The sequence below is a fragment of the Suncus etruscus genome, chromosome 3, assembly GCF_024139225.1.
Source record: "Suncus etruscus isolate mSunEtr1 chromosome 3, mSunEtr1.pri.cur, whole genome shotgun sequence".
Lineage (NCBI taxonomy): Eukaryota > Metazoa > Chordata > Mammalia > Eulipotyphla > Soricidae > Suncus > Suncus etruscus.
In genome coordinates this window covers 141,613,802-141,638,903 of record NC_064850.1, presented here as the reverse complement: position 1 = coordinate 141,638,903, position 25,102 = coordinate 141,613,802, and the positions used below count along the sequence as shown (strand labels likewise).

Genomic DNA, 25,102 nt, shown 5'->3' with positions numbered 1-25,102 from the left:
TAAGCTATACCCAAGCTAATTATTCTAGTTTTAGCATTGCTAGTTTGTCCCTTGTTCTGATTCCAGAAGAACACTTAGTGAATGCCCCCATAGAAAACCAGTAACAAAAAGCTCTGCTCCTACTAGCCAGGCATTTTTGCAGGAAATACCAGTGCAGATTACCTTTTTTCATAGAAAAGATTTTCAACAAATTCCTATGTTATAAAGGGAATTCTCTGGCACTGAGATCAGGGCAGGAACAACTGGGTTATTCATTTAACCTCAAAGCAAAATAAAAGTTATTTGTCATAAGGCATTGTTCTATATCAACTATATGTCTCTTCTAACAAAGATAAATAAAAATTGACTGTATACATGTTCACACACAGGACAAAAAGATGTATTTTAAAAATCTTCAGTCTAGGGCCCGGGGAGATAGCACAGTGGCGTTTGCCTTGCAAGCAGCCGATCCAGGACCAAAGGTGGTTGGTTTGAATCCCGGTGTCCCATATGGTCCCCCGTGCCTGCCAGGAGCTATTTCTGAGCAGACAGCCAGGAGTAACCCCTGAGCAATGCCGGGTGTGACCCAAAAACCAAAACAAAACAAAACAAAAAACTTCAGTCTAGGGACAAGAGCGATATTTCAGTTGGTTCAGTTGGTAGGTGCTTGCACTGCATGAGGCTGACTCAGGTTCAGTCCCCAGTATCTCATATGGTTGATCCCTCAAGCACTACCAGAAGTGATCCCTTGAGCTCAGAGTCAGACGTAAATTCTGAGGTCCAACCCAAACATAACTCCAACTCTCTCCCCTCCTAAATTTTCATGACAAATATTATTGAATTCCTTGTTCAACTCTTCTTTAGGAGTTCCCAAACATACTTATAGGTGAGTGCATTCTGATTCAAATGAAGGTCCCTAACACTTTATTGTTTTTACATTCTAAAGAAAATTTGTACTGCTTTATTAGACTGCATTCATAATAGCAAACATATTATTTATATTATAAATGGTTTAAACTAATTAGCTCTGTACGATGCATCTGGTTATTTAATTGCACAGATTTTTCTTTTTGTCGCTGGATATTTCAAGATGAAACTGTTGACAAGGAAATATAGGAACAGAAGGATCCACAATCCACTGCCTTTAGCACTAATTGTATGAATGCAGGTATTTTGTGATTGCGACTTAGAAATCTGATGCCTTTTACTTTGTTTAATTATTGAGTTGAAGTTACTGATTATGATATTATAGATATATTGTAGATCAGGAATATGAGGTTGAAAGATTGCAGTATTGTATTGTTAATGCACTGTAGAACCAGAAATTTAGTTGATGAGTTGAACTCTTAGTTTAGTTCTCCCCTCTTTCTACTTCCAACTCCTCTCCTGGTTATTAATCTCATCATAATTTTTAAGCAAGTATGACTACCTGCTGAATGTGATGAGCACTCCTTAGGAGTCTGACTATACTTCAAAATTTTTAAATAAATGAATCATTGCTGCTAATTTCACTCAAAAGTGATACACATATATGGTAAAGTGATATAGAGGGATTTCTGCTGCCAGGGAAGATGTCTTGTGCTTAGAGGGAAAGACTGAAACACTGACATTTGTTGTCAGTTACTTTAAGGATTCATAATATTTTTGCATGATCCTGCTGGGAATATTAATAAGAAATAAGGTGGAGTATATGAATGGAAGTAAAATGAATCATTTCTTTTAGAAACAAAGAAGATTCCATATCTAGATTAATCCTTATATCAAGATGGGTTTGAATTTTACATACGTCAGAAGAAAAGCCAACAACCATTACCATATAGAATGAAAAATCTTGTACCTATGCACATATTTTTCCTCCCTCCCTCATCCCTGAGGCTAGATCTCATCAGTTTCTGTTCCTAGGGACTCAACAGATGCAGACCTTGACACCAAAAAAAACATAGTGTTATACAGAGCAACAGCCTGGTGACAAAAAAGAGAAGTTGAGGACATTTATTCTAATAAACTACAAAATGCAGGTTATAAAAGTGGTCCAGAGATGATACATCTGAAAGGAAATGGTAGGTGAGAGGGATGACAGATCATTTTAAAGGAGTCAGGGTTGAAGGAAGAGTTACCAAAAGAAGTGGGAGTGTGGAAGAAAAGACAAAGAGAAACACAGACAGAGAGAGCAAGAGAAATAGAACCATGATAGGTCAGTATTCCCAAAGATACAACCGCTAGTGGAGTTGGATAAGTCTTCACTGCTTGATCTTCCCTTGGTGGAGGAGAGACACAGTGCCTTCTTTCCCAGCCTAGTGCTGACATATGTACAACAGGACCATAGATTTAGTTAACACTGTTTAGAGTTATTGTTCTATTTGGGATTCTATTGTCTATTGTTTAGCCTTATCGTTCTATTGGGGATTCAGCTGGGGAATGGCAGATGAGGGGTAACCAGTTCTTTGTGAGGATCTGGTGCTGCTCAATGGTGCCACTATGGAGTGACATCGCTGATGCAGAGGAAGAGCCAGGTTGATCCCACGTGCTCTCCATAGAGCTGAAGAATGTGGGACTTTATCAGTGCTCAGCATGACTTGCCTTCTCAACAAAAATCAGTGAAAGGAACTTTCCCAGTGTCAGGAGGGTCAAAGGGCTGAACCAGAATGAAAATGTGGTGACACAAATATCCCTGCTCTCTTCTATTATAGAATCCCAGATAATCTGGGTACTTGTTTATTTCAGTTGATCAATAAAAAATTAAACAGATACACGAAGGCATTACTAAAAAATTATTTTTGCCTACACTCAAATGATGTGTGTTGGAGCATCTACTGTGTCAGGGCTTGAACCTGAAATGGCTATGTGCAAGGCAAATTTCTTACTTGATATACTATTTTTGCGATCCACTAATATTTTTAAATAAAACTTAAGCACGACACACCAGATTTTCTGGTGATCTGTGTCTAGATATATTTACTATGGAACTCAAATATTTAAAACCCAGACATGTTTAGGAGGGCATTATTTTGTTGGTCTTTCTGGCATCTATTTCTTCCCTGTAGTCCTATAGCCCTATTTCTTCTCCTGTAGTCCTGGAATCAGCACCTGACCACAATTGGTGAGCCAAAGCCAGTGAATCTCCAGGTGATGTTTGTTTAAATTGAGATGAACAATGTCTCAGTGCCCTGCGTGACAAGGGAGCAAGCAGGTCATCTGGGAGTTCCCAGCACTTTAGGGAACAGGAGAGGTGGACTAGCTGGGAATAGAGCTCCCAAGCACGCAGGTCTCTGAGCACTGAGAGGTGGAGAGATGAAGTCCTGGGCATAGTTTTGCAGCCCTGATTCTGCATCATTGTGGGAAACCCTCTTGTGGATGAATATAATTGCTTTTCTAAGCCAGGTTACTTTATTTTTGTTACTTGCAACTAAAACCCCTTATAAATTTTAGTGCAAGGATTAACTTTACACTGAAGATTTGGAGTTTTGTTTTTATATGAAATCAGAACGTTTACCACCACATACTGACAATACCCACAAGAAGCATGTAGAAGGAAACAGTTTCTGTTTCACAGAGCTTCTTTCCTTCTCCCCTCCCCCTCCTGCAGAGGAAACACTTAGATGCATCATCCTCTGAGAGCTGAGTGCACTGCAGGCCGCACTAGTTTTGCAGAACTATGCTGCATGAGCTCGTGATTTCAAGTGCATAGAACCCTGAAGTGTTGTAATCCAAGAGCTTTTCTTTTATATGAATTCTGCATCAAGGCCTCTTAAGTAGCCATCATTACCTCTCATTGTTATCTAGAAAAGAAAACACAATCAAGTAGCTATTCCCTCACCTGCTAGGTGAACCTTAGATCTAGCTCCAAGTATAATTACTGGTCCCCGAGCTGTCTTTTTTCAGGACTGTGAGAACAATTTTGCATCCTTTTTTTTGCATCCTTCATCATATAGCAAATACTTGAAAATGTTAATTTATGCTACTGCAGCTAATTGTTTTGCTATCTGGTTAAATCTAATTTGGTATATGTTTGCTGTATTATTTTATATAGCAGCATTATCCCTCCCTTTCTGATGATGGAGGTGCTGGGCAGTTGGACTGGACCTTGCCCCAATCGTTAAACAGTTAAATTTCACTAAGTTGGCATATCTGATTGTTCCAGGTTCTTGAGCCAGCACTAAACTCACAAAGATTATTTTGTTTTTCTAACCCCTACCTCCAGTCTCTCCTGCAGGACCAGGTGCAATTTATTAACTTGCATATGTTGCCTTCAATTCCTTCACCCCATACTAAACACCTCAGTAATAGGGACATGGAGAACATGCTTGGCTGCCTTCTGATTGTGAGAGTAGAGTTTAAATGCAAGGTTGGTATTTCTCTCCTGGGTTCCCTCCTTTGTTTACTAGATTGTTTTAGAGCAGGGGTCTCAAACTCGTGGCCCGCGGGCCGTTTGTGGCCCTCCATACAACATTTTGTGGCCCGCGGTCGGCCTTCAAATATCGCAGTATTCGCGATTATTCGCTTACCGAATAATCACAATAAAAATCGCATTAGTGGGGCCGGAGAGATAGCATGGAGGTAAGGCGTTTGCCTTTCATGCAGAAGGTCATCAGTTCGAATCCTGGCGTCCCATATGGTCCCCCGTGCCTGCCAGGAGCAATTTCAGAGCATGGAGCCAGGAATAACCCCTGAGCACTGCCGGGTGTGACCCAAAAACCACACACACACACACACACACACACACACACACACACACACACACATCGCATTAGTAAGAAAAAAAATCGCATTAAACATTCACATACCCCGAGCAGTTCCCTTCGGGGTATGCAAATGTTTAATGCAATTTTTTGCGATTTTTTTCTTACTAATGTGATTTTTTTTATTGCAAATATTCGGTAAGCGAATAATCGGGAATACTTTGTGCCTAGCACAGACGTCATTTCCGCTGCTCCTGCCTGCTGCCCCTTGCATTATCAGAGGCCTACGGGAGAGAAGGGAAGAGAAGGGAAGAGAAGGGAGAGAAGTTTATTACAGAATTAGATTTTGTCATATCTTCATCATGACTTCATCAAAGCCTGCAGTGAAGAGAAAGATTGATGACAAGCACAGACAATTTCAGGAAAAGTGGGAGATGCAGTATTTCTTTGTTGAGCACAGGGGCATCTCCACATGTCTTATTTGCTCAGAGAAAGTTGCAGTGTCCAAGGAATACAACTTGAAACGCCATTATTCAACTAAACATGCTGAGGAATGTGCAAAATATCAAGGAAATGAGAGAGCCAAGCAGGTTGCCAGTCTTAAAACATGTCTAATGAGGCAACAAGATTTCTTCAAGAAAGCAACTAAAGAGAATGTTGCATCAGTCGAAGCTAGTTACATGGTTAGTGAGATGATTGCTAAGGCAGAGAAGCCATTCACAGAAGGAGAGTTTGTTAAAAAGTGCATGTACGGGGGTGGGGAGGAGGGAGATCTGGGAAATTGGTGGTGGGAATGTTGCACTGGTGAAGGGGGGTGTTCTTTACATGACTGTAATCATACAACTATAATCATGTTTGTAATCACGGTGTTTAAATAAAGATTAAAAAAAAAGAATAATGGAAAAAAAAGTGCATGTTACAGGCTGCAAGTATTATCTGTCTGGAAAAGAAAGGTCAATTTAGCAAAATCGGCCTTTCTGCCAACACTGTGGCAGAGCGCATTTCTGACATGTCAAGTGACATTTATCATCAACTGTGTGAGAAAGCCAAATGTTTTGATGCATACTCAGTTGCTCTTGACAAGGGCACAGATATAACAGACACTGCACAGCTCACAGTTTATGTCTGTGGTGTTGATTGCAATTTTGAATTGACAGAGGAGCTGCTCAGAATAATTCCAATGCATGACCAGACCACCGCTAATGAGATATTTCGGCATCTGTGTGATGCCATTGAGAATGCAGGTTTGCCATGGAAGAGCTTTGTTGGAATAATAATCGATGGAGTGCCATCGATGACAGGGAGAAAAAATGGACTGGTGGCACTTGTTCAAAAAAAACTTGAAGAGGAGGGAGTAGAGAAGGCCATTGCTCTTCACTGCATTATCCATCAGCAGGCCCTTTGCAGTAAATGCCTGCCGTGTGACAATGTGGTGTCTGTTGTTGTGAAATGCATCATCAACCAAATCAGATCCAGGAGCTTAAAGCACAGGAGGTTCCATGCTTTTTTAGAGAAAATGGAGTCAGAATATGGAGATGTGCTTTATTTCACCGAGATACATTGGCTCAGCAGGGGAAATGTCCTGCAAAATTTTTTTGAGTTGAGAGAAGAAATGAAAGCCTTCATGGAGAAGGATGGGAATGCTGTTTCTGAGTTGAGTGATCACAAATGGCTCATGGACTTAGCTTTTCTTGTTGACATCACACATAAGCTGAATGTACTAAACAAGATGTTACAAGGCCTGGGGCAGCTTATCAGTGCTGCCTATGACAATGTGAGAGCATTCTCCACAAAACTTGTGTTATGGAAATCCCAGCTCTCTTAGACAAACCTTTGCCATTTCCCAGCATGCAAGAAACTTGTGGATGCAGGCATACCATTCAATGGTGAGAAATATGTTGATGCTATTTTTAAGCTAGAGAAGGAATTTGATCACAAATTTGCAGACTTCAAAAAGCACAAAGCCACTTTCCAAATTTTTGTGGACCCCTTTTCCTTTGATGTGCAAGATGCCCCTGCTGTGCTTCAAATGGAACTCATTGACCTGCAATGCAACCCTGATCTCAAAGCCAAGTTTAGGGAGATTAGTGGAAAAGCAGACATGCCTGGGCAATTTTTGAGAGAATTGCCCCCAGCTTCCCTGAGCTTTCCCGAATGTTCAAGCACACCATGTGCCTTTTTGGGAGCACATATTTGTGTGAAAGGTTATTCTCCACATTGAACTTCAATAAGTCAAAGTACAGGTCTAGACTTAATGATGATCATCTTCAAGCCATTCTGAGGGTATCAATTGCTTTCTCTCTAAAGCCAAAATGGTTCAGATTTGTGAAAAGAAGTACTGTCAAGTCTCTGGCAGCAAGGAATAGGCAAAAGATGCCATGTTCAGAAGAACTGTTCATGATCTTCACTCAATGTTCTATTCATGTTCAGAAGAAATAATTAAAACTGTTAATAATGACGTTTGAGGACTTTTTTTTGTGTGAAATCCCTTATGCGGCCCTGCCTCACCCCGACTTTGCCTCCTGCGGCCCCCAGGTAAATTGAGTTTGAGACCCCTGTTTTAGAGGGATGTTTCCACAGATCCAAAGTGTGTAAGCACTGAGAATGTAGTTACTTCCTATTACCACTGGGAAGGTATGTCCAGGATCTTCCTGGAAAACTCCCCTATGAATTTTCAGGCCAGCACAGTAGTCGAGCCAGCTCTAGATACCTTCACGCCTCAAAATATGCACTATATATATGCATATATTATATAGTAATATATATAAAATAATCTGTGGAGACCACTGCCACTTAGGGTTGGCTCAGTGAAATCTATAACTATAATGTCATGATATTCATTTTCAGGATCCAGAGAAATGCTTATCTCTTGTACCGTTTCTTAAGACCAAATAGCCCTGTATGTCATGTGAGTCTGTAGCAATTTCTGATGCTTGAGACCAATGCTTTGATCATAGGGAGATTACAGAGCAATATATATATATATATATATATATATATATATATATATATATATATATATATATTGGCTTTGGGGGTCACACCTGGCGGTGCTCAGGGGTTACTCCTGGCTGTCTGCTCAGAAATACCTCCTGGCAGGCACAGGGGACCATATGGGACACCGGGGTTTGAACCAACCACCTTTGGTCCTGGATTGGCTGCTTGCAAGAGATAGCCGCTGTGCTATCTCTCCGGGCCCAGCAATATTTCTTTTATTTTTCTCTATCCCCCCTTTCTTCAGAGCAGTATTTCTTAGGGGCGAGGACCTTTTCCTGTGACATTTATGTTTCTATCTGTGGCTCTGCATGTACTCAAGAATTAGCATGGTTGTGTAATAGTTATGAGAATCAAGCAGTGACAGCAATTCACATTACTCTTAAGTTTCTGTGAATGTTCAAACTAGTGTAACACCAGAGAGTTTCGTGAGGAAAGCACACATCATCAGAGTATAATTTATAGCATTTAATATTTATAGCATAAAAACAAAGTCATTTTGTAATGTTTCTGTGTCTCTTGCAATACTTAAAACGTATGTGCTATCACTAAACATCGTCAATTTAACTTTTAAAAAATTCCTATTGTGGGGCTGGTGCAATACATAGTGGCAGGGTTTTTGCCTGCTCACCGCCGCCGACCCCGGTTCGACCACCAGTATCCCATTTGGGCCCCTGAGCCCACCAGAAGTGATGCCTAAGCACAGAGCCAGGAGTCACCTCTGAGCACCACTGAGTGTGGTCCAAAAGCCCAAACAAAAAAGCTATTGTAAATGCTTCAGCTGAAAGCTAGTTTTCTCCTTTTCTTTTTCCTTCTTTTGCCATATCAAGAGGTACTGAGGGCTGACTCGGAGAGCTCAGCTCTCAGGAAGGTCACTGTTGGATCAAACCCATGCGAGACAATCATCCTCCACGCTGTACCATAGCTTTGGTCCATCTAAGAGAGAGCATTTATTAACTGAAAAGATAAACTACTCTAAATACGAAATGGTTTAGCATAGATAGGCCAATTTGTCACCGTGAACAAGACTGCGAATGTAAGAAGGAATTCACCCATATTGCTAAAATAAAGGCAGGAAAAATAAATGAATAAAGCCCAAAACATTAGTCTGGATCGCTTGACTTTACTCATCCAAATATCACATAATAGCCCGACATTTGCACCACTGACTAAACTGAGTCGTCTTTTATCAAATCTGGCTGACTTTCCATCGCGTGGGGAAGAGGGAGATTTGATACATTGGTGATGGGAATGTTGCACTGGTGCGGGGTGTTCCTTATAGGACTGAAACCCAACCACAATCATATTTGTAATCAAGGTGCTTAAATAAAGATATTAATTTAAAAAAAAAAAGGGGGATCTTTGTTGCATTGGTCTGCGCTGTTCTTGGTCTGGGTGAGAAGAGAAGGCACTTAAAGCGCTGGGTTTGGAACTTTGAGACGTGCAGGTCCCGATGACAGGCGCCTCCCTTTGTGCCTGGCCACACCGCGCGCGAGCCTGGGCCTCGCAGTTGCGATCCAGCAGGTGCCGAGAGGCCCAAGCCGGGGGGACTGGATGCCTGGGCGCGCGGGGATGAAGTCGGGGGTCCTGGCGCCTGGCATCACGGGGTCCTCTGGCGCCAGGGGTGCTCTTACTGCGGCACCGACTGATCCCCCCTGCCCAGATCCCACCTCTCACCCCGGGCTTCCCCACCGTCCCCAGGGCCGGCGCTTGGAGAGAAGGGCCGGGCCCTAGCAGCTCGGCGAGCCCGGCCCAGAGGGGCCCCGGGGGTGCTGCGGGGAAGCGGGCCGGGCTCGGCGGGGTGAGAGGCACCCGGAAACGGATCCGGCTGGGTCGGGGCGCGGCGCCGGGCGGGGGTCGGGCGGGCAGCTGCTGAGTAATCCCCGCGGCCCCCGCCGCGTTGCAGCCGAGCTGCGCGGGCTCCTCCTCCCGGCCCGCCCTCCGCCCGGGGCAGGTAGAGCGGAGCCGCGAGCAGCGAGCGAGCGCGCGGGGCCGCCGCAGCCGGCTCCCCACTTGGCCCGGGCCCTGCGCACTGCTCGGCGCGCCCATGGCCGGCTCGGAGCAACAGCGGCCGCGGCGGCGGCGGGACGAAGGAGACTCGGCCGCGGCGGCTGCGGGGCCGCTGCAGGACGCCGAGCTAGCTCTGGCCGGCATCAATATGCTGCTCAACAACGGCTTCCGAGAGTCGGACCAGCTTTTCAAACAATACAGGTGACGGATGCGCCCTGCGTCCCCCGCGGGGCCGATTCCCGCGCACCCATCTGTCGCTGAGCCCCGAGACCCCTGGGGTGGGGACCCCTGCCGCGCACCAGTTCCCGGGCCCTATCTGTCCCCGATCCCTAGGTCCTCCTCGTTCGTCCCCCCCCAGATGGTCTCCTGCGCCTTTGCTAGGTCGCCCTGGTCACCACCACCCTGTTCCGCGCTGTCCTGCTTTCCCCGGGAGCCGCTGCATTCTGTCCGGGCTCCTGCAGTCTGGTTCACTGGCTTCCGAGCTCCCTTGGAATGGGGAGCCCTGCGTATTTTCCTGCTGTTGCTCTCTCAATGGGTCCCGCGGGGTTCCTAGCCAGTTGGCTCCGGGAATGGGCACCTAGATGCGATTTGACGCGGCAGAGAGTCCGGAACTTGCAGTGTCGGGATTTGAACTCGCGTTGATTGCCGGCCGCAGCCTTTGTGACACGCACGGAGCTCGCCGGCTGCATCGAGCCCCTTTCTGCTGCCTTTCCTTACTTTGCATCGTCGTGCTTTCCAAATGCTCTTATTGTTTGAAAACATAACGTTAGTACGATTACCTCACAGGAATTAATAACCAAAAAAACTCAGCCAAACTCTTGCTGGCTCTTCTCTCTGCCTGTCTTGCAGAGCTCAGCCCTCTAAATGACAGTGTTTCCAGATCAGCAAAAGAAGAAAATGGAGGGATTTGAACTCTGTAAACGTAAAAGGGCAAGCAAGCATGCTAGTCAAAATTTTTATTAGTTTTTTTTTTTTTTAAAAATGGGAAATGAGAGAAAGCAAACAAATGTTTAAAAAAAAAATCAACCAGGAATCTGGTAGCTGTTTTCTGGGGATGTAGGAAGGGCCTTCAATTTCGCTGTGGACCAGAAATCTCTGCTTTCTGGTTCCAAATCCAGTTTGTGATTTGCTCACTGAGTGCTGTGAAGGCTTAGGGTTGATGGGCGGCTTGTAGGTAGGTGTCTGAAGTGCTGAAGTTTACACTTGTAGACCTGGAGGTTTGGTAGGTAATTGGAGGCCAGGGCTCAAAGCTCACATTCTTAATTGCAAGGCAAATCTCTCCACAGTCAGCTTTTCACTAAAGATAGTTTTGAAACCTCTGTTCCAAATGTGAAAATAAAACGGCTTTATACTGAATATTTTATTTTAATAGCATCCAAGTTTGATTGCAAGGCAGGAGTTCAGCCTGGTGCTATTCCCTGGAGATGGGTGGGGAGGGTTTACCAGTCCCACCTTCTCTCTCTCAGGCTGTTTAACCCTCTCCCAATGTGCTTCATGAGGGAAATAAAAATGTTTTATATACAACCCTATGGGCTTTTCAGACTACCAGTTTGTGCTGTACAAGAGTGATTGGGAAAGACTTGTCATGTTTTCACACTTTAGTTACTCAGGGAGATGTAAAGTGAGCATGTTTCAGTACTCCTTACTAGGAAATATCCTGTGTTAATTTATTTTAATCCTTTCCTCCCCCTCTAAGCTGCTTAGTGTACTAAAATACTACCTCATAAATCTTAGATGCTGAAAGCATGAAATAACAGTACCTTTGCCTGTTTTGAAACTTATACATTGTTATTAGAGATTATTAATATTCAGATAATTTATTTTCTTTTCTGCAGCAACAACTGCGAGAGATGTACCTTGAAAAGAGGTATCTCAGTAATTGAGTGTATTGAGAGTTAAGGAGAGGAAAAGTGTCCTGGGATGAATAGTATCATTTAGACATTGAGCTCTTTTATTTACTTATATATTGAAATGGGAATCAAATATAAAGGGAAAAAACACAATCATTTCTTTTTCAACCATAATGCAAGGCACATTCCTTTCTACTCTCATTATCCTGGTGGTAATAAAATAGCAAGGTGCATTTATTATGACAGTTTTATGAGATTAATATGTAATGAGCTTCTGTATTTAATATGGATTAGTTACAGAACACAGTGGTTCTAAATCAATTTCTTTTTATGATACCATTGATACATTTGGTTCACTAAATGTATTATATTTTGTAAACTTGCTCTTTGACTATTTTCTAGTGACTTTTCAAATCTTTATAAAGGATGGGTTGAGGTAGCATTGTCTTAACCACTTCTTTGCCAGACGTGCAATTTTTTTTACCTCCCAAATTGCACTTCTTATTCACTATTTTTGGAAAGCACAATTGCTTAGCGTGTGGGCCTGGACAAGCCTCCTCAATCCTGTTTGCTACTTTGTAGTTGTGATTTAGGGAGTAGCATTTATCAGTGGATGATAATTAGAATTAAAATAAATAATCCATGATAGGTGGTACAATGTAAGCATTCATGACCAGTAGCTAATATTTATACTTGTTAAATTTGTTGTTACTGGAAAAATAAAAGATAAATATGTGAGTAGCTTTTATATTTAAGGAGAATTCTCACATAGTACATCAGAAAAATGTACCAGAAGTCTTCTGTTTTTGTTCCAAAGTGAAGTGATTTACTAGAAAATTTAGAATTTTAATTTTAATTTCTCAGTTTAACTACAGAAAGAACTCCAGATATGGTATTCCAGTGCCTTGTTTATGATTGTTGTTATCTTCTAATAAGCCTTTTAGAATATTAATAAACATAATATATATATATATAAGTCATATATATATTTATATTGTGACAGTGACGCTTATTAGCCTTGCTAGGTTGCTACTTTTTTTCTTCCTTTCCTAACCAGAGATAGTTACTTCTTAGAAACAGATGATCACGAGGGTCATTCTGAATTAGTGGAAAACCTGGATTGTATCATTCAGAGATTATGCTGTGAGAATTATCAGCATATGGACAGTAGAAGCTTTTCTAGAGACAAAAGACTTTCAAATTAAGGACCAGAGCGGTGGCACAAGCAGTAGGGTGCTTACCTTGCAAGTGCTAACCTAGGACGGACCCTGGTTTGATCCCCCAGTGTCCCATATGGTTCCCCAAGCCAGGAACGATTTCTGAGCGCATAGCCAGGAGTAATTCCTGAGCATCACCAGGTGTGACCCAAAAACCAAAAGAGAAAAAAGACTTTCAAATTCAAAATGTAGTACTTATAGTACTTTTATCTTTTAATGTACTTGCACTATTTACCACTGTAACTAAAGTAAAAATGTGACAGGCTTCATAGTTCCTGATGCTCGAACTGGTGCTATTAAAGTGGCAACCCATTAGAACTGTTTTGGTACCTTTCTTGAGTCCAAGGTCAAAGGTATAATTTCATGATATTGACCAAGTGAAACAAGATTCTTGGATTCTGGGTCTCAGTGCTTCCTCCTCTCAATTAAGGTATTAAGGTATTCGATTCTCTTCATTGAAGTTGGCCTGTATGACACACACTCGGACCTTAGGACACTTGAGTATTTGCGTTGTGTGCACAAGAGACAGCACAAGATTCGGGAAAGGCTTGTTGGATACTGGGGGATGTGAGAGGCTCATTCTGTCTTTGAATGGAAAAGCATCATGTCCAACTGTGTAGGAATGACACCCTAGCATCATCATGATGAGGTCTGAGAGAGTGCTCCGAAGAAGGAGCTGGAAGGGGAGGATGGAGAGGTGGAAAGGAAAATATGAGAGGTGATGGAGTGGAAATGGGCTGAGAAAGAGCAACAAGAGTCACAAACTGATCAGTATTATTAGATTGTCACTCTGAAAGACTTACTCAACTGGTTATTTTTTTCAGATGCCTTGTTTGGTCCCCGCTTCTGGTGAGTCAGTGCTGCCTTTCAGGGTCCCTTTGGTACTGGATGTCTTGTCACCTGGTTTTATGTTTTGTTTGTTTGTTTGTTTTGTTTTTGGGCCACAACCAGCAGTGCTCAGGGGTTACTCCTAGCTGTCTGCTCAGAAATAGCTCCTGGCAGGCACAGGGGACCATATGGGACACCAGGATTCGAACCAACCACCTTTGGTCCTGGATCAGCTGCTTGCAAGGCAAACGCCGCTGTGCTATCTCTCCGGGCCCGGTTTTATGTTTTTATTTGTTTACCATGACAACTCTTTTTTTTTTGTTTTGTTTTGTTTTTGGGCCACACCCGGCGGTGCTCAGGGGTGACTCCTGGCTGTCTGCTCAGAAATAGCTCCTGGCAGGCACGGGGGACCATATGGGACACCGGGATTCGAACCAACCACCTTTGGTCCTGGATCGGCTGCTTGCAAGGCAAATGCCGCTGTGCTATCTCTCTAGGCCCTTCCCATGACAACTCTTTTCCTTCGCATCCATCATAATCCCTGTTGGTGTGGCGGCCTCAGCATTCCCAGGTCACTGTCTTTTTCTCTCATTGATTTCAATATGCCATTTTAGCACTGAGAGCTAGCAGGAGAGACAGAATGTCCTCTTGAGTCTGGGAGGAAAGCGGGAGATTTTCCAGGCTGTACAAAGTTTTGTGGCTCTTATTCCCCCAGACCTCCCTTGGTCTGCCTGCCTCTCTACAGTTCCCCTCTTTTCTCCTGCCTGGCACTCTCTCTGACCTTCAGATAGCTAATTCTTGCCAATGTGATTTGGGATTTCTGGCTGTTAATATTAAAAAGCTTTGTTTAGTACTGCAAGAAACACTTTGTGGTTATAATGAATGTTTGTTGATAAAAAGATGCATGAGTAAAGAACAATTTGCTAAAATGGCCAAAAAACCCTAATTAAAAACTCAAAGCAAGGAAAACTCAGGCCAAGTAAGGCATGTTGGTGCATAAAATAAATGTGTAGAGCAAAATAAAAAAAGCTAGTTTATGGGTATGGCACATAATAAATAAAGTCTATGACCTGATTTCTAAGACTATTATTGATATGGAGCCTCTAGTGCCATGGAGATGGCTCAGAATAATTAAACTATGACCTGTTGTTTGTTTTTATAAATAAAACTTTATTTGAACACAAACACAAACACACTTATTTGATTATGTATTTCTTTGTGGCTGATTATGCAGTGAAGTAAGGGAAAGAACAGTGACAGAGACCCAGTGGTGTGCAAAGACTAAAGTATTCTGACCCCCTTCACAAGAATTTGGTAAATCCGAGTACTAAACATAGTACTCTTTGGACAGACTCAGAAAGTGACATGTGTGAGGCAGGGGCTAAGCTAAGCTCTGTCCCTAGAATGTCTTCAGATACTTGGGAGGACAGAGTAGAGTTCCAGCTACCTATATGTTTTGTGTGATTTGGTGTCTCCCAAACTGTTCAAATCTATGCCTTGCTGCTGGAGTGTATGGAGAGGCCTAGTTCCAAGAATTGTTAACATTTATAGTTTTGATGTACAAAATTTTATACTTTTACTGTGACCAAAGTAAGTGTCTAAGACTCTTAACCTTAACCATTTTTTTAAATGAAAGAAAAAAAAGTGCTCACTACCAGATTTGGTTGTTGAGAAACCCCCAGCTTGAGGACATTTCCTGATCCGTGACTGCTGGGAGCCATTTTTTCAGGCCCACAAGATCATGGAGCAGGCTGATGCTGTGATCCAAATTTATCCCCCACCCAATACTATTTTAAAAGACTTAAAGGAGACATGTATATCTCCTTCATATATTTCTTTAGTTGTATTTCATTAATAGGTATAGTTCTTATTGTTTATTTCCTCATGTGGCGGCAGTATTCCCCATTCCTTTTTTTGGATCTGTTTAGTAGGAATGTCTAGTTGATAAGTTTTTTATGGGTTCTGAATTCATGTTAGAACCAGGTTATTGGAATTGTTTAGCTTGTTACTTTTACTTCCATATGTACCAGTAGTGTCATGTGGCATTGTTCCTTTTTGTATAAGCACATTAAAATGGGGAAATATTATGTGTGGAAACAAGTTCTTACCTAATAGGGATAGGAACAAATAAATTTAGTGAACATTTGTCATAGATCAGACATTGCCATTCACCTCTGAACCTTGGATCCCATCTATGGAACCAATAGGGGTTTTTGCACCAGCACCAGGAATCGGACTTCTACCAGGGAAGGCCCTAATGTTGCTCTGGCACTGACTTGCTCAAGTGTTTCATATGACACCATGATGACTTGATAACAGAAATAACTCGCTTACAGGACAGAATTCCCCTGCATTTCACTTAACAGTGGTCTGTAAAAAACAAAAACAAAAACAAAAACAAAAAAAAAACAGGATATTTAACTATAGAAACCTAACAGCAACAACCATCATTGAGAACTTTTACTGGATCCACAAAGAAAGACATTGGGGTTAGACAACTTAGTATGCCTGGAGCCTGTAGTTGGTCATATGACAGGATGCTTCAGGTCTCCCTGTTTTTAGGCCAAAGGTTTTTCCTTTCTATTTTCCCCATCTTTTGCTGTGCCTGTGCAAAAACAAAAACAAACAAACAAAAAACCCTGACACATACATTTTTTCTTTTCTTTTCTTTTTTTATTTCTTATCTTTTAAATAGGGGCTCCCACCTTTTTCATAGAACCGTGGGACACAGATTACTTTGTTTTATCATGTATTTCTGCATTTTTTGATAAAACTAAGAAAAAAGGAATTAAGAAAGGCTGGGAGTCAGGGGCCAAGTGGTCTCATATGCATTGGTAGGGAAAAAATAAGGACAGAACTAAATATCAAAGCCAAAGTAAATGACAATAGAATCAAGAGGTCTAAACTTGAACAATCTAAATTTAAAGGGGCCTAATACTGACAGGCCAGGGGGCAATGGGTGGTGGTATAGGATGCACTCTGGGTCCATTGGTGGAGTGAGAATGACACTTGTGGTAGGAACGGCCCTGATTCACTGTATATCTGATATTCAGCCATGAAAAACTCTATAGATCACCATTGTTACAATAAAATAAAATTAAAAAAAATTGAGTCCTATAATACCATGTCTACCATCCTTCTCAGTACTATCCAGTTCTGAGTTCTATTGATTACACTATAGTATCTTTTCCCAGGGTTAATTTCCTTCAGAGCCAGCAGGAAAAGTGGGACTTAGCAAAACCCTGAACAAAAGGGCAAGGGAGAGCAGAAAGAAAGGGCAGAAATCAGTTGTATATGGAACAAAGATGAATTTCTCTGTTCAAAATCTTGTCTGCTGTCAGCTCTTCTCTGTAGAAGGGGTAGAGATTGTTTGGGCAAGAACCTATTGCTGTCTTACACCTTTTCTCCCACTTATTCTTTTTAATACTCTTTGTGGCTCCATAGCAGGATGATTTGATGAGGGCTCAGATCAGACATAGGCCTTTTTGAGATAAGGAAGGAGTAGATTTAGCTTCCAAACACCTTCTAATTAGGTGTGTAAATGCATTCTATGCTTTCAAGTGAATTTTGAATGCATGTTTTACATCAAAATGTATAAGAAGAAAATGCATGCCTTCCCAAAGTGTGGTGGAGACCATGGCCAATTCTATTTGTGGCTGGTGGTTTTCTAGCTCTGTCCTATTCTGTGGATTGGGTAGCTTTGTCCCTCTTTTGAGCAAGAATTTCTCTTCATTATTGAATTTTGGGGCTACACCTAGTGGTATTCAGGATCTATTTCTGATTCTGTGCTCAGAAGTGAGCTCCAGATGAGCTTGTGGGGGACTATAAATGTTTCCTGAAAATTTGTTTTAGGTCAGCTGCAGTGCTCAGGGGACTTAAGGGCCTTTCTTGGAAATACTTGGCCAATACAAGGTCAGTGTGAGAACTAGTGATTCTGTGCTGCTCAGTGTTCACTATGTGATGCCGTGGTTGCAGGTGATGCTGGGGTTCACGTGACTGGACTCAGGGACCTGTGTGTACAAGGCATGTACCAAAACTACTGAGCTACTGATATACCTACTTACATAAGTATTGTAAATTCTCTTTTCTCTGATTTTAAGATGAAATTGATAGCTGAACTCTTCTACTCACACATAGAGTTCTGAGTTAGCAGAATGCCTGAAAAGACTTATTTTTAAAAGTCAAAAGAAATCACAGGTACACTCAATTCAGGATGTGGCATTTCAGTACACATTTATCAGAAAAAAACGAAGTTAGAGTCTTCACCTGTGTCTAATGCATAAATTAAGTTTAAACTAGCAGATCATTTCATAGATTTGAGCATTTAGAAAGCACTAGTGCCCCCCCAAAAAATAGATTTCCCCTTGCTGTATGTGTTAAGAGAATATAGAAATCATTTCCATGAAAGCAGGGGTCAGTTGTCAAGGCAAGACTCTGCTGAAGTGGAGTAAATAAGGAAGCTTGCTATTTCTGCAGTGAGCTAGGATGCCTGTGACAGTAATATCAGGAAATGAATTCCCTGTTTTAGGACCTGAGTTATGACTGACATGGTTGCAGAAACCAGACACCCCATATTTAAGTTCCTCTGCACCAAGTATTTTAGAGACTGAATTCTTTAGTAGTGTTGAGGATTAGCATATGAATTGAGAAAGTGGCGTTTAAAAGGTAGGCATGCTTGGATGAAGGCAGATAACTCAGGAGGTCAGTCTCAGGGTAGGGAGAAAGATAAGAATCAATGCCCTCATTTTTAGGGAAGGCACACCCATGCAGTGCTGTGTGTTTGGGCCTAGGCATCCAGCCCTATGAACTATCACCAACACTCAGTCCCCAAATTCCTATGTACAATTTTTGGATAGCAAGCATAAGATGAATGTGTTAATGGAGATCATTAACAATCAGTATTCTGTGGATCTTTAATCATTGACTTGGCTTGAAGTATATGAAAATATTTTAAAACGTTTTCAGCCTCCCCAACAAATGCTGGCCCACGAGCGTTCCTAAAGCAGGCTGGCCTAGCTGTGCTAGGCAACTCACATGTCACAAACTGTTGTGGGTGCTGATATGACTTTCTAAAGCCGTGAACAGCTCTTGATAGAGGGTCTATTTAAGCAGAGCCAGAATGATCTAAAACTCTTATGTCAAGGGCGATAAGTTTGTTGTAAATGGTTCCTCAGCTTAGTTGCCTGTCAGATGTTCAGAAGCTGTGCAGGGTGGGAGCTGTGATTTTTTCATCCCACCAGGGTTCTTGTGTTGTCCAAAAATAGTCACACACTTTTCCTAAGTGCTTCCTTGGAGAAGTGCTAGGCTTGGGAAAAAGTTTAATCTCTGCAGTCAAAATCCTGGGGCTTAGGGAACAACTCAGGGGTCTTCTGCAGCTAAGGTTGGGCTGTAGGAATGGAAGGGGCTGCCCGAATTGGCCCAGGGGCTGAGGTGGAGAAGACACCCTCACAGTTCCTTATTCTCCATGTCAAGGCAGAGGCTGGGGTCCTTCAATGTTGGACCCTATTACTGCACATGAGTCCTTTCTTCCCCTCTTTACTCTTTGTGCAGAATTGACTTGAAGGATCTCTTCCTCTTTGTACCTCCTTTACCCTTTCACCATTTCTTCCCAAGGGCTCTTCTCTTCTTGACTCTCCAGCTTTGGTGTGTCTGTTTCACAGACTAGTTCCCCTGACCTGTGGCCTCACTTAGGTCTTCCTTAGCTGGTATCTCAGACTGCAAACTGGTCCACAAGAAGAGAACAGACGCTGAGTAATACAGATACAGGAATCAGAATAATTTGACCTCATGTTCCCATAGTGAAGTGGACTACAAGAACAATTCTTCCCAAACAGGAGAAAATAGGGCAGAGTGTGTTGTCATTCTTTTCTGTTTTCTTGTGTTGGGCCCACACCACTCTCTGTGCCCCAACCACACACAATTTTCTTTTTGCAGTTGCCTCAGATACACAGATATATGGAGGAAATGTAGCTGCATCATCTTAAGTCAACCTGTTCCTGCCTGCATGTTCCCACCACCTTATTCCTTTGCTGAGTAGAACCTTGCAGAGAAGTGAGTCTCTCTCCCTTAGCCCCTATGAGAAGGAGTATGGTTTGCTGCTCTTCCCCTTTGGGCATTATTTAGATAAATGCCCTTTGCTTTAGAATTGCACAAATTCCTTGTGCACAAATTCCTTGCTTCATCTCAGCTGTCACTCCCCAGCTTTTATTTTATGTAAATCATTCATCCGTAATGTAACCAGCACCACGTACACAGATTTTAAATGTTTCTGTAATTTTCTCTCACTAGTAAAATGTTAGGTACTATTCTAACTGGATAAAAACTGACATCTGGCTTCTGAATCTGAGTTGAATTTGCTAAATAACAGATTCAGGTTTTGAGAAGCAATTGCATCATGAAACTAGTGCATGCTGCCTGGCTGCTTTCAGATTATTCCCGGTTTAATGAGTCACTGTCATAGCTTTCAGGCTTCTTCTCATTTTGGACAGTGAATTGCAGAACCTGCAGCTACATATTGTTAGCTGATCTATGAGATGTAAGGAATTGTGGCTTGTAAATAATTTTTACCTTTCTTTAGATCTAAAATAATGTTCAATTCCTCAGCTTTATACTTGTCTGGTATTATAACTTTTGGTCTCTCAGGCAAATAATGGACTGCTTTTCTAGCCTGCCATTGTTGGAGTAATAGATTGATTTTCTCACTTTCCTGCACATTATAGCCTGTTTGCATCAATTTAGTTGCTTAGACAAGAGTTTGTTTATATGAGAATGCTATCTATTTCTGCTAACAACCATGTGGGCACAATTTTTTATTTCTGTAATAATTGCTGACATACTCATTACTTTGAATTATCATAATTATGAAGTGAGTTGAAAATTACTCCTCTGGAAGTAGTGCATATTAAGAACAAAAAAAAGAGGGAAGCTATGGTAGAATCTGTGTGTTTAGTCAGAAGTTGAGTACTGCAATATTTAGAGATTTGTGTTTGGAAAAATTGCTAATATGAAAAGAGCAAGAAGTACTAAGATAGTTTTGTTTTTCTGTAATTCCTGTGTGACAACTCAAAGTGTGTCAGTTAATGGAAGAGTAGTTGAGGCTAACTTAAGGTGTTGGTTTTCTTTCTTTCTTTCTTTCTTTTTTTTTCTTTTCTTTCCTTTTTCTTTTTGGGCCACACTTTGTGACGCTCAGGGGTTACTCCTAGCTATACACTCAGAAATTGCCCCTGGCTTGGGGAATCATAAGGGACGCCAGGGGATTGAACCAAGGTCCATCCTAGATCGGCCTCTTGCAAGGCAAATGCCCTACCACTGTACTAATGCTCCAGCCCCTGGTTTTTCTGAGGAAAAATGTTGGGTGAGTTTTGAGGGTTTTACTTTTTAAGTAAAAAAAAAATTTCATCAAAGAGCTATTCTGCTAATGTCTGAAAATATTGTTCAGGAAGTTTATTGATGATGAAGTAAATAGGAATTAAATGTTTTTTACATGTCCTTTACTAAAATGAAAAGGAACATGTAGGTACCTTGGTGAGAGATACACTTCTTTAGAATGAAGCTCAGTGTTATTTTCCAGGAACTAGTTTATTAAAATTTTATGAGGATTATATCAGCAATTTTATACCTGGAATACCTTATATGTTTATACCTTAAACATCTTAAGTATGAAACAATGAGAAACCTTAACGTTTCTGAACAACTCTCTAAAATAGTGAGCATTACCAACTGCATGTATTTAAACCTCAGTACTAATGAAGTTTGTGAGTTACAGTTATACACAAAGGGAGGTGAATATAACATAGAGGTGAGGAAATGACGAGAGCTTGTTGATCCATTTTGGTACTGTAAAAATAACTCTTATTGAATAATTGGTCAGTCAGGCTTTTCAGCAAGTTGATCAAGTGTGATTTTCACAATCTCTGTAGGCTGCTCATTAGTGTAGATTCCAGCTGCTATCTGCATAAAATGGAGATTCTTGAATTGAATTTCTATTTGTATGACTTAGTACAAAGGAAGAACAAATACTGATGAATCAGGAAGATAATTAATGTTCTTAACACTTTATACAGCCATGAAAACTGTAAAATATAGTTATTTTCATAACATATCTGTAACTCTAAATGAGCATCAGGTCTTAGCAATAAATGAATATGAAATAGCAAAGCTGGAGAGGAATCAGGATAGTTAAATGTCTTACAGTCTTGTAGTCATGCAAGTCTTTGATTTACCTCATAGAGTGGCTGTGAATGACAGTAATGCTTATTGTAACAAGCTTCATCTTTGGTACATCTCATCCTCAACCGAATTCTCTCAACAGCCTTTAGAATAAGTATTGTTAGGCTCATGTTGCATGTTTAAAAGGGTTTGCTGAGTCCAAGCTATACAGCTTGTGAGTGAAAGATCTGACCCTCACTCTAGTGTGCATGCAATTTCCCCTGCTTCCTCAGAAAGTATCCTGTTAGTACTCTAGCATTTCCCACCAACAGCAGTATTGCAAGTCAGTAGTTTCACTTTGTCTTAAGACCATTTGGTCTTCTAACATTCCTACAGTGAATAGGTAGCACCTTTGAAATAAAGTTAAATAAACAACTCTAGAAGACCCTTTGAGCACTTCCCTCTCACTTTTGATATCTGTCAGTTTTTTCTCTTGAACATATCTAGACTATGTTTTCTTTTCTTCTTTATTACCACCATATTCCAAGATACTTCTTACTTAGACAATTGCAGAAATTTAATTGACTTCCTCATATCTCTCTGTCCCTCCTCCACCATGGTGATATTTACCCAATGGCTAGTATTTTATTGTTTCTCTGTTAAAACTCATCATTATATCTGTGTTTAGTTGCAAAACATACCCATTTCTCAGATCCTTTTATCTTTAAGTGTTAACTTTAGATGGCAAAAAATTATAGGGGGAGGAGGGTTTAGCAGATATAATTAAGTTAAAGGTTTTGAAATGTGAAGATTATCTTAGATGATTTGGATGGATAGCCAATCCACATGGGTTGAATAAATGCACCCTAGGAAAGAAGCAGAGAAAGATTTTAAGCACAGGAGAATATTCATTAGAATGGAAGTGAGAGGTTTGTCGATCTTGGCCTTGAGAATTAGAGCAGTGGTTCATTGTAACTTCAGGTATGCAGGCAGCCACCAGAAGTTGGTCTAGTCCAGGATGTGATTTTCCCAAGATTCCCCAGTGACTTTCCTCTTTGATTTCAGTGCAGAAAAATGGATCACAATTGGTTGCAATCCAGCAATCGGAAACATTTTTTTCAAGTTAAGCAGCCATCTTTGGTAGCGATTCATTACAACAGCCATAGAAAATTATTGCAGGCATCCTCTGCTCTCAGAATGTGGCCTAGAGCCTTTGGTTGAATTGCTGTGGTGTGACTTGACTTTGTGTGGTTTGCCCTTGACCATTTATTCTCTATCTTTTCCTTTATATTTTAAAGTCCCTCTGTCCCTTCTTGACAGTAGCTTTATGGAACTAAGTGAATTCATACTTTAAAATATGCTTATTTCTCTTCTTTACATATTCTAGTCATAAAAAAAGGCAAAGTAAAATAGTTTTAAGCAGGTGGTGATTTCGGTTTTAATGAACTTTAAGGATGTTTGTTACCTGCCATTTACTTTATCAACACCATGGCAGTTGTATTACTCGGTAGCCTAGAGCTATTGCTGTGCTCTTTCCTGCCTCTCTACCACTGTCTACTCTGGTCTGTAAGATTTTTGAGCTCCTCTAAGACCTATCTTCCTTTCCTCTAAATTTCTACATCAGTTTGTAATTATACAGACTGCTCATGCTTTGTTTGCATATGTATTATCCATGGATTTGAATACCCATGGATTTCTGTGACCAGAAGTTAACTACTACCAATTTCCCACTAGTAGTTTGACCTTGTTTATGAATTGTAACTGTATGTGCAAGCTGATAGCTCTGTAGCCTACAAATTATTACAAATGTAACAGATGCTATTATCAGGGACCTATCACATAACTTCTTTCTCTGTCTGTCAATGATGATCACTACATATCTATTGGTCAGTTCCTCCTACACTTTTAGCAAAGTATGGCCTTTCTACTTCCTGTACCTGAACCACATGACTTACATTTTGTTTAAATTTGGTGCTGGGGATTGAACCCACAGCCTCATGCATATGATGCAATGTTCCTGGCAATCCACACTAAGTTTTATAAAAAAAAATAATTTACAGGGAACTGGCCAATAAAGCTGAAAATCTAGTGAAGGAAAAGGTGGCAGTGCTAAAAAAGAAATTTAAATAAAGCAGAAATGGATTTCTAGAAGGGATCACTCATCTGAAAGCATGGATCCAGTTCCCATTTGAGACTCTGCCTATGCTGCAGGCTGCCTGGTGAAACCTCCATAGCAGTTGTGGTGAACAAGATGGAGGTGGGGGTGAAACTGGCAAGTGGATTCTGTTAAAGAAACTCTGGGAAATATTTTATAGCCGTCAGCACAAGACCAAAATATTGGAAGCTATTCTAAGCTTAGCAAGAAACAGAACAATTCACCAAAGGATAGCAAAATTCTCACTCTGCCTCATAAGTTAGAATAAGAAGAAAGCCAGCTTTAGTCAGATATTCAAAGTAATTTCACAGGCAAAGCATTTTGTTGTTTGTTTATGATGTCTTAAACTATGGCCTACTAAATATTTTATCTGCGTTTTCATTTCCCTAAGCATTTATAACTGACAACTTTTAATGTTTTAAAAATGTATTTGTCTTCTAAAATACACATAAGAAAAGTTTTTCATTTTAATTGTACAGTTCATTGGTGGTAAGAACAGTTGAATGGTTATTTAATTACCACTTCATCCTTCTCTCTCTAAAATGTTCTTCTTCCTAAACTAAAACTGGCACCCTGTAAACTAACTTCCCATTGCTCATTCCCCTCTGTCCCTGGTAACTTCTATTCTGCTGTCTTCCTGAATTGAGCTTACGAGGTACTTCATATAAGCATAGTCATGTAGTGTTTGTCCTTTTGTAACTGGCTCACTTCACATAGTCTGTATCTTTAAATTTATCCTTGTTGTTCCTTTTTTTGAAAGTTAAATAATGTTCAATTGATCATATACACGATATTAATTTTTTTGAGGAACTATTTTATCTTTTTTTGGGGGGGCCACACCCAGTAGTGCTCAGGGATTACTCCTGGCTCTATGCTCAGAAATCACTCCTGGCAGTATGGGGGACCATAGGGATGCCGGGATTCGAACCACCATTGGTCCCTGATTGGCTGCTTACTAGGCAAACGCCCTAAAGCTGTGCCATCTCTATGGCCCCTACTTTATCATTCTTTTGAAGTATGGAACCATTTATCATTCCCACTATCAGGCACAAGGTCACCAATTTCTCCACATCCTTTGTCAGGACATCTCTCCCTTTTGATACTAAACTTATTCAAGGGACTGAGTTGTTATTTAATGATTTTGATTTGAGCTTTTTCTAATAATTAATAATGTTGAATGTTTCCTGTTTGTGTAACATCAGAGAAATGTTTACATTAATCCTTTATTCATTTTCATTGTTT

The 25,102-nt window shown here is 41.0% G+C and overlaps 1 protein-coding gene across 1 annotated transcript in view; it reads left to right on the top strand.

The window, feature by feature from the left end:
- Window positions 1–9,649: 9,649 nt before the first annotated feature.
- The window catches only part of TTC39C (tetratricopeptide repeat domain 39C), a 109,842-nt gene continuing 94,389 nt past the window's right edge, over window positions 9,650–25,102 (top strand). The window contains exon 1 of the mRNA XM_049770065.1: window positions 9,650–9,863. Coding sequence (XP_049626022.1) covers window positions 9,700–9,863 — 164 coding nt within the window. The 5' untranslated portion in view covers window positions 9,650–9,699. The remainder of the gene's footprint in view (window positions 9,864–25,102) is intronic.